General features: G+C 54.6%; 2 protein-coding genes across 5 annotated transcripts in view; one reads left to right on the top strand and one right to left on the bottom strand.

The window, feature by feature from the left end:
* LOC102526874 (E3 ubiquitin-protein ligase HERC2-like) overlaps positions 1-1,350 on the bottom strand; it is a 72,706-nt gene extending 71,356 nt beyond the window's left edge. For all 4 annotated transcript variants that reach the window (XM_072953615.1, XM_072953614.1, XM_072953613.1 and 1 more), the window contains exon 1: positions 1,064-1,350. The gene's annotated coding sequence lies outside the window, so the exon portion shown is untranslated. The remainder of the gene's footprint in view (positions 1-1,063) is intronic.
* DGCR6L (DiGeorge syndrome critical region gene 6 like) lies at positions 1,336-8,699 on the top strand. The gene is made up of 5 exons (XM_072953611.1): positions 1,336-1,497; positions 1,592-1,752; positions 6,695-6,795; positions 7,564-7,704; positions 8,224-8,699. Exons 1-5 carry the CDS (start codon positions 1,388-1,390, stop codon positions 8,305-8,307), a joined length of 597 nt encoding a protein of 198 aa, XP_072809712.1. The 5' UTR covers positions 1,336-1,387; the 3' UTR covers positions 8,308-8,699.
* The last annotated feature ends 468 nt before the right edge of the window (positions 8,700-9,167 follow it).

The following is a 9,167-nucleotide window of genomic DNA, read 5'->3' on the forward strand; positions in this document are numbered from 1 at the left end:
TGTCTTTTGAATACCAGTTCATTAAAATCTTTGTTTCAAATTTCTTGCATTAATCCCCTGAAGGTTCCAGACCAGTTAAATACGCAGTTGATTTCTATATTACATACTCAATATTTACAAATATGGTATTAGTTTTGCACATGTCTATGTGGCTTTACTACTTTCAGGACAAAAGTCACATATAAAACTAGAGACTACTAAAAACATAACAGTCAGTAGTTGTCTGGAATGTAGTTTACAATATAGAGCTTGCAGAAAACACAGACTATACATAATTCATTTGTTCGAAAACAGAAAGTAGCGTCTCATACCAAACTCTGGCGTAAGGTGCTTAAGCACAGGAAAATAATTTGTGATCCTCCTTTATGCATGTTTATAAGATAAACACCAACCTATTTCACATGTATTCTATCTATATACATATTTTAACAAATTCTGGTTTAAATAATCACAGACCAACAATATGTAAATACAAAATGTTATAAAAGATTTAACATAAGGGAAAACATGCTTTATGCATTGTAAAGAGTGTTTACAACCTAGCGTAAAGGCAAATGTGGTTTTTGAAAAATGAAATCCATATACAGTTATAGGAAGATATTTAGCCAAGCCACCTAACGTAACAAAATTCACAAACATCATTTATTTAATATTATGTCCCCAAACATCCATATACTGCAGATGTCTCTTCAAGTCAATCAGAATAACATCAAGACCTTCAATTTGAAGTGTTAGCAGATAAATGGAACTCATGTTTTCCCTCTGAAAGAATCAGGCTTGACTGTCAGTTGAAAGACAGGTAAACACAACTATGAAGTAGTTTTTTACAACAGTTTTTTTTTTACAACAGCTTAAATTTACCAATTTAGGGCAATATACACGTTTTTCCAACTAAGTAGCCACATAGTATTCTGTGATAAAATGACTCAGTTACTTTAAAAAAAAAAAAGCGTAAGAGGTAAAACAAGCAAAAAACCCTCAATTTAGCCAGCGAACCACAGAGACACTGAATCCCAGCAACATCCAAGAGGCTGAGATCAACCCTAAAGTCTGGAAGACCTACCCTCCATCAGTGGTACCCAACTCGGGCTGGGCATCTGCTCTCCGGACCACGGTCTAAACTCCAGGGCGGGGCGGGGCCTCAGTGCGGGCCGGGAAGGGCTTCTCAGAAATCTCGCGATCTGGAGGCTGTCGGTTTACGCCTCTGAGGTCGTGTGGGCCGGGTAGCAGGGTAAGGGGCGGTGACAACGCGGGAGCCTCCTCGGAGGGGCGGAGCTAGTCTCCCACCGGATGACACAGAAGGCAGGGCGCGTTCAGAGCTGTCGTAAAAGGGGGCGGGGCGCCCCGCGCGGAAGACCGGCGTAAGGGGGCGCGCGGCGCGGGCGCCATGGAGCGCTACGCGGGCGCCCTGGAGGAGGCGGTCGACGGGGCCCGGCAGCAGGAGAGGCACTACCAGCTGCTGTCGGCGCTGCAGGGCCTGGTCAAGGAGCTGCCCAGGTGCGCGGCCGCGGGGCGCGCGGGGCGGGGCGGGGCGGGGGCGGTCGGCCGAGGAGGCCCGGTCCACCCGGCTCACCTCGCCCTCCGCCCGCAGCTCCTTCCAGCAGCGCCTGTCCTACACCACGCTCAGCGACCTGGCCCTGGCGCTCCTCGACGGCACCGTGTTCGAGATCGTGCAGGGGCTGCTGGAGATCCAGCATCTCACCGAGAAGAGCCTGTACAACCAGCGCCTGCGGCTGCAGAACGAACACCGAGGTGCGCGGGAGCGGCGGGGCCGCAGAGCTCCTTCCGCGGGGCCGCAGAGCTCCTTCCGCGGGGCCGCAGAGCTCCTTCCGCGGGAGGTCGGCGTGCTCGGCGGCTCCGGGTCTCGGCTGGCCGAGCCCTTCCCCGGGTACCGCTCGGAAGAAGTCCCTGAAAATGACCAGATCAAGGGCGTGGAGCCTTTGGTGATAAATGGGTCAAGCCCGTTTTACTTTGTCAGTTGCACGGTCATTTGTTAGCAGGACATCCAGAAATTCCTTGCTCGCGCTTCCCCTGCCCTCACCCTCTTCTAGGAAGGACGGCCCGAGGTCTCTGTGCTTGGTCAGCCCAGGGGCAGGTCATCGTGGCGGCGGCTGACCGCTAGCAGTGATGCCCCGCAGTGCTGACAACTGGGCAGCGCCCTTTACGGTCAGTTCCCTCTGCTGCGCGTCAAGTCCCATGCACTGTTCCCTGTGGCACCCTCCGGGACGCGAAGACTTTTCTACTTGAGACACATGTTTGGCCAAAGCGTCGTGAGTCTTGTCCCCTCCCAGGCGTCCTTACTACGGGGCGGGGTGGGGGGGCCTCTGGAGCCCCCTCCTGTAAGATACGCTCAGCAGCTCTTCCTGCCCCCGCAGATTTCCCACGTTTGTTATTTTATTTTTCCCCAACTTTTTATTTATTAAAAAAAAGTTCAAACATTTAGGAAAGTTGGAAGTATAGTATGATTACCTGCACATTCCCCATCTACACTCGATAATTGAAGTTATGACACAGATCTTTATGTCATAAGTAAGTATATGCAACACCGCAGGGCTTCATCGGGCTCTTCAGCTTTCCTCTTGTCCCGGGTTTTCAACAGCAGTACTGTTGATGTTGGTGGCTGGACAGATCTTAATGGTGAGACACTGTTCTGTGTATTGCAGGCTGTTTAACAGTATCCCTGCCTTCTAACTGTTGGATGACAGTGGCACCTTCCCCTAGTAGTGACAACCAAAAATGTCCCCAGGCGTCCTTGGCCCAGGGTTGAGCACCAGTGCTCTGGAACCAGAACACGCTCCTTTGTAGCCACAACAATGGATAGAAATTAGTCATTCCAGGGTATGTTCTGATCTTTAGTCCATGGCCACATATTGGAAATTATCTCAAATTTTCTGTTGATTTATAAGGATCCGGTGTGTGGTTATGCATTGCGGTTGGTCACTTTGGTCTCTCTGCCTCTGGAATAGTCCCCAGCATTTACTGTGGCACTGACTTGCTGAAGAGTCCGTGCCTTCTGCCGTGGGCCGTCCCCACTCTGGGTCTGTTGGATTGCTTCCTCGTGCTGACGTTTTGCCTTTCTCCACCCTCCGTGTTTCCTGTAAACTGAGCAGCAGGTGGAGGCATGACAATACACACGTTAAACATGTGGCAAAAATTCCTCCTAATGACGTGATAGACATCTGCCCCCGATTGCTGTCTCTGTCGGGAATGGGTGCTGGGTTTAGTCAGATCCTTTTTCTGCATCCATTGAGATGATCAAGTGGCTTTTTGGTTACTATGGTGAATTACATTGGCTTTTTAAATTCCTGGGATAAACTGCATTCCTGGGATAAACACTGCTTGGTCATGATGTACTGTCTTTTTTGTCTGTTGGATTTGATTTGCTGAAATCTCGTTAAGAATTTTTACCTCTGTGCTCACGGTGGACATTGGGCTGTCATTCTCTTGTAACATGTTTGTCTGGTTTAGGTAAGCAGGGTAGTGCTTACTTCACAGAGCTGAGAAGTGTTCTCTTTGGTCTTCCAGATTCTTTAGAATTGGTACTGCTTCCTCCCTAAATGTTTGGGTGGTTGTCCTTGTACACATTTGTATTGAAGAATAAGATGCATACTCACAGAGCCAAAGTACACAGCTCATTCCTTTTAATGCTCAAACTGGGCCACATTTGGCCAGTGGGAGAACAGTGGGCTGGCCCCTGTGTCCTTCTGATGTGCTCCCATCATTCTTGGAACACTTTCTGGTACAGGAAGGTGTTCAGGCTCATCTGGCATTCTTTCCCAGCCTCGGCCCCTCTTCTGTCAGCTGCCTCCAGCTCCCCACACCAGCAGCCTTCCATTAGGACCGGCCTTTCCCTGCTGCCACCACAGATCTTTCCCATACCTCCTGCCTGTGATTGAGTCTCTGCCAAATGCATCTGCTCCCATTTTGGTGATCTGTTTCTCTCCAGAGGTTACTAGTTCAGGGAGCAAATAAAGCACCCAGTAATTTTTTAAAGGGGGGAAGGGGGCAAAGAGGAAGCAAGCCACCTCTCCACAGAGCCCTGGTTCTTTTCAATGGGGAGTTTTGATAGCTCTCCAGACACTTTGCTGCTTGTCCTTTGGAAGGTTCAGCAGCTTTGCTGTCAGCAGTGACTTTCTGCTTCGTTCTGTGGCTTAGCAGGTGGTGGTCGGCTGGTCGTTGCTGAGGCCAGTCCTCTTCGGCCTGGGCAGTGGGTGCAGCTCTTTTTGCCTCTGGTTGCTCAGCCAGTGGAATCTGGAAGTTGACCTGGGATTTGTGGTGACGTGTGATAAATGGAGTGAAGCTGACATTTCCCTGCATTTGTCTGTTTGCTCACATTCTGCCTCCACGTGGTATAAACATAGCTAGGGAGTGTCTTTCTGTCTCTGTGTTCGTGGAAATGTCTTGAAGGCGGCTCTCAGCTTCAAACTCACTTGGTGTGATAAATGCCATGGTTGAAGTGTGCGCACAGTGCCAGGAGACAGGTTGGCAGAGGCTCTGGGTGCAGCAGGGGCACCTCGGGGGCCCTGCGGAGAAGAGCTGTAACGTGAGGTCTCTGCCTGGGACAGAGCGGGCGCTATTTCCTTACAGGGGAGACTAGCCATTGACACTTACTAGTCCAGGATTTGGGTTGAATGGCGTTGAGTGTTCTGTTTTGTGGCTGGCTGGCTTTCCATCCTGTGCCGCCTTTCTCCTCTGCCCAGGCCTGCACAGTTACTGGGGACTGTGGCGCTTTGCTCAGAGGCTGTGTTGGGCCCCTCTCGGAGCAACACGGACTCCCCGGCACACAGCGTCTGCCAGCTCCTCCCATGTGTCAAAAAATAATCAGTAGTCAACCTAAGAAAGAAATGGAAAATTTTAGTCGAGCCAGCCTGAGAAGTATAACCCAGAGGCAGTTTTTCAGAAAGCTCTGAGGACAGTTCCACAAAGCAAGCGGGGAGGCCAGTATGTGTGGTTTTGGCAAAGAGGGTGCGTGCAGTCGAGCACTCATCCTGGTTGAGGGTCACTGCTGTTCACGAAGAATAGATAGCTTAGTTAATGGTTTTAGTGCTTTTCTATGTGCGAGGATGCAGGAAACTGGTTCATAAAATTTTCTCCTGAAAATACCTACCTGAGGGCCAGTTCTGCCAGTTTTCCCAGAGCACAAAGTGCCTCATCCCGATCTTCGCCCTGAATTCCCTCCCAGGTGGCTGTAGGTGCACGACTGCAGTGGGCGATGACCGGATTCTTGTAGGACCGGATGGTGGACAACGTTCTTTATCTACAGTCCCCTTCCTTTCAGGCTTGGTTATGACCAAGGCGTGGGAGGCATTTCATGACCAGTTTGTCCCGAGGCTGCTCATTCCCAGGTCAGGTGAAGCCCTGGCTGATAGGCCAGCTGCTCCGTGCGCTGTTCCCGGGCAAGGGCCTGGTCACTGACAGCAGCCAGCGCCTCGGGGCCGCCTGTCTCACTGGCCTGCTCCAGTCCAGGACACGGCACCCTCCGTGGCTTCTTCCCACGTTGAGAGTCACTATTACAACCACTCATCCTGGAGGACGACAGTCTTGGTCAGCTGTTTCAGGTCACCTAGTCATTATTTTTATCGGAGACTCAGCACACACTTGGCCATGCAGGAAACAGTAATCTTGTAAGATAGGTCACATACAAGTACTATAGTGACATTAATAAGGTCAAAAGTAAGTACTGAAAATAAGAACTTCCATTAGGTGCGGCCCAGCATCTCCCCGGGTCGTCTGAGCAGTCTGTTCTGCACCAGGCACTGTCTTTGAGGGAAATGATACCTTGGCATCGTACATAAAGTCCACCGAAGAGTGTACGTACAAAGTGCGTGGCGGGTCATCGTGAACCCTTACAGAACTGAGAAAAGAATGTTATCTTCTAAGGAGTTACGTGGCTGGCGCCAGAAGGAGAATTGACCTTTATTGTTGAGCAGGTGTTTCTGCCTTTGTCTTAACACATGATTACAGCTGCACAGTGCACCCTGGAGGGAGGGAGGGAGGCCCAGAGTGACAGTAGAGAGGTAGTTTTGTGTTTAAATTTTTCTTGTCTTACATTAAATGTGGCTTTTATTTCATCACATCCTTGAGCCTTCCAGGGTCTGTGCGCACCCTACTCCCTCTGGGAGCTGTGGATAAGGTGGTGCAGGGTGGCTCTGCATGCCCCACCCCACCCCCGCCCCCGTCCACCAGGGACGGCACTGAGGGAGCGACGCTGCCGCACCCCTGGGGGCAGAGGCCACTCTCTTCGTCCTCCTTTTCCAGGCCTTTGCTTGCTTCATCTCTTGGACATGCCAGTGGCTGTCCGTGGATGATGGGCAGTTCACACCAGACTCCTAGCCTGTAGCCATCTGAGCCTAGAAAGCCCCAGACCACAGTCTCCCCTCCTCCATTAGTCTGCCGAGCCTAGGCTGCAGCCCTGGCCCCACCCGTATGCCAGCACGCCTGGTCTCACTCTCCTCTTGTGCCAGCACCTTCCGGAGTGCCCTGGAACCTTGCTGGAGAAAGGCCATACCCTGGGTGAGGGCAGGCCTGAGTGGCCTGGGGGCTGGGTGTCCCAGTGCAAGCCTTCATCATGTCCACACCTTTGCCTGCTGCCCCGTGGTTGGGGGGCAGCTGAGCAGGCGCCAGGGTGGGAGATGTTCGGTGCCCCCCCAACCCCTCCACCACCTACTGATGCTCTGGTCTCCTCCCCTCCCAGTGCTCAGGCAGGCGCTGCGGCAGAAACACCAGGAAGCCCAGCAGGCCTGCCGGCCCCACAACTTGCCTGTGCTCCAGGCGGCTCAGCAGCGTGAACTAGAGGTAGGGTGTGGGCGGGGTGGGCACCACCTGGGCTCTGCTGATGGGGCCAGGTAGAGGGGGCTCAGCCTGGGAAGGGCCACTGAAGGCCTGATGAGCCCTCGTGCTGCTCTTCACTGTAGGGGGCTGGGGTGTGCTCAGACTGGGTGGAGGGTGTGTGATCCCCCTGCTCCTTGCCACCTGCTCTGGAGACTCAGCTCCTTGTGGGCTGGGCCTGCGCAGGGCAGGTATGAGTGGGGGCCGTTGTGCCACGAGGCCTTGGAGATGCACAGGTGATGGTGGGATGAAGGAGCTAGCCCGCAGGGGTCCATTCTGGGAACAACCCACAGGCCCACATGTAAAGAAGAAGACACGGCGGGTGGGGGAGCGGGCAGAGACATGTCCCCCAAGCCAGAGTGCAGGGAGGAGGTGCCAAGCTGGGGTCGGCCACAGCTCCAGTGCAGAAGAGACATACTCAAGGCCCAGAGATGGTGGCCAGCCTGATAGTCAGCAGAGGTGGAGCTGCATCTGGCCGGCTTATGGTGGTCCCGACCCAAGCTGTCAGGGCTGGGCGAGGCCTGGCACAGCAAAGCGTGGACGCTTGGCAGGGGCTGCAGCAGGAAAGGTGTTTGGGAAAGGGCATCTGAACCCATCTGCAGGGTTCTTTGTGGCCAAGAAGGGAGGGCCCTTCATGCAGTAAGGGCAGTATCCATGGTCTTGGAGCTGGAGCCTCTGGGGAGGGGAGAGGGACCAGAGGAGGCTGAGCCCATGAGCTGGCCCTCGCCGTGGCAGGCGGTGGAGCACCGGATCCGTGAAGAGCAGCGCGCAATGGACCAGAAGATTGTCCTGGAGCTGGACCGGAAGGTGGCGGACCAACAGAGCACACTGGAGAAGGCAGGGGTCGCTGGCTTCTATGTGACCACAAACCCACAGGTCAGTGCTGCGGGCCTGCCCTGGCCCAGCACAGGGGATGCTGGTTCCCAAAGGCCAGATTCCATCTGGGGTTTTAGCTGGTCACTGGGAAGCCCAGGCCCGGGGAGGAGGGGAGCAGGTGGTGAGTTAGTGAGGCTCCCAGAAGGGTTTCTGCCCCGTACTCAGCACAGAGCCACTGGAGGGTAAGCCAGCTGACTGCAGGGCATCGTCCATCTTCCCCAGGCTCGCTGCACCACACAGGGCCCTTGTCTGCAGTTCCCCTGCATACACCTCCACTTACGTCAAGCCAGGGCGACTGCTTGCCCTGCCGTGGGTGGAGTCCTGGCTTCTGCCCCTTTCTGGCAGGTGGTAGCCAGGCTTCCCTGGAAGCCAGCCCCGTGGACTCACTGCCTGGTACTCTCTAGGCCTTGATATGTGCCCTGGGTCCCTGGGGAAAGGAGGCTGCTTCCTGGGTCCTTTGCCATGGCTAAAGGGGACCACGTGTCACTCTAGCCTCATAGTGGCCCCTCTGCACCCCAGGAGCTGACGCTACAGATGAACCTCCTGGAACTCATCCGGAAGCTGCAGCAGAGGGGCTGCCAGGCAGGGAAGGCGGCCCTGTGATCAGGCGGGACTCCTGCCAGTGACCAGCTGCCCACCGCGGCGGAGAAGACAGCCCTGTCTCAGTTGCCAGAGGCAGCGGAAAGCTGAGTGGTGCTCGTCTTCCTGAAGTCTGACCCCCACCTTCCCAGCTGCTGCAGGAGGGGCTCCCATGAGGAGAGGCCACGTGGGCCTGGGCTGCACCTACCACCCACCCACCTCCATCTGGATTTTGTCCAAAGTAGGGTGGTCAGGTAAAAGGAACGGTGGGCCCAACCCTCAGCTGTCTGCCCCAGGCATCCTATTTGTTCTTGTCTCGGCTCCACCCCTGGCAACTACAGCCCCAGAGTGGGAAAGGCTCCCAAGTTGTATGTGACCCCCAAGAAATAAAGAGGGCCCAGTATGGCATGCACGTGGCTTGTGTGACACCTCTGTGGTGCCTGTCGTGAGCAAGGCCCACCCAGGCCTTCGTCTAGGAGCTCCGTGCCTTAGAGAGGAGTTGGCAGAACTTGCCCCACTCCTCATGTTACAGAGGCCCTTCCTGGGGTAAGTTCCAGGCTGCCAGGGCCACCTCCAGTCTGCTTCATGGGGAACGGGGTGGCCAAGGGCCTGCCCCTGTCAGAGCGGCAGGAGCCTGGTGTGGAGCACTGGGGTCAGGACACGGAGTAGCAGGGAGAGTCAGGGAGGGAGAGACCGAGGGTAGGAGAGCACCAGCACCCCCAGGAGTGTCTGTCTGCGTTGGTGTGAGCCTGGTTGTGGAGCTGGGGGTGCACGGCTGGGTCTGCAGTACAGCCAGAAGGGAGGTGTTGGGATCCCTGCCGTGGTGTGCCGAGGCACGTGCTGCTGGAGAGGCAGTGCCTGACGGGGAGACTCCTCGGCCATCG

Source organism: Vicugna pacos, chromosome 32, assembly GCF_048564905.1.
Source record: "Vicugna pacos chromosome 32, VicPac4, whole genome shotgun sequence".
Taxonomy (NCBI): domain Eukaryota; kingdom Metazoa; phylum Chordata; class Mammalia; order Artiodactyla; family Camelidae; genus Vicugna; species Vicugna pacos.

Coding starts and splice junctions, on each gene's coding strand:
- DGCR6L (XM_072953611.1), top strand. CDS start 1,388: ATGGAGCGCTACGCGGGCGCCCTGGAGGAGGCGGTCGACGGGGCCCGG. Junction 1,753..6,694: donor GCTGCAGAACGAACACCGAG/GTGCGCGGGAGC, acceptor CTCCCCTCCCAG/TGCTCAGGCAGGCGCTGCGG. Junction 7,705..8,223: donor ATGTGACCACAAACCCACAG/GTCAGTGCTGCG, acceptor TCTGCACCCCAG/GAGCTGACGCTACAGATGAA.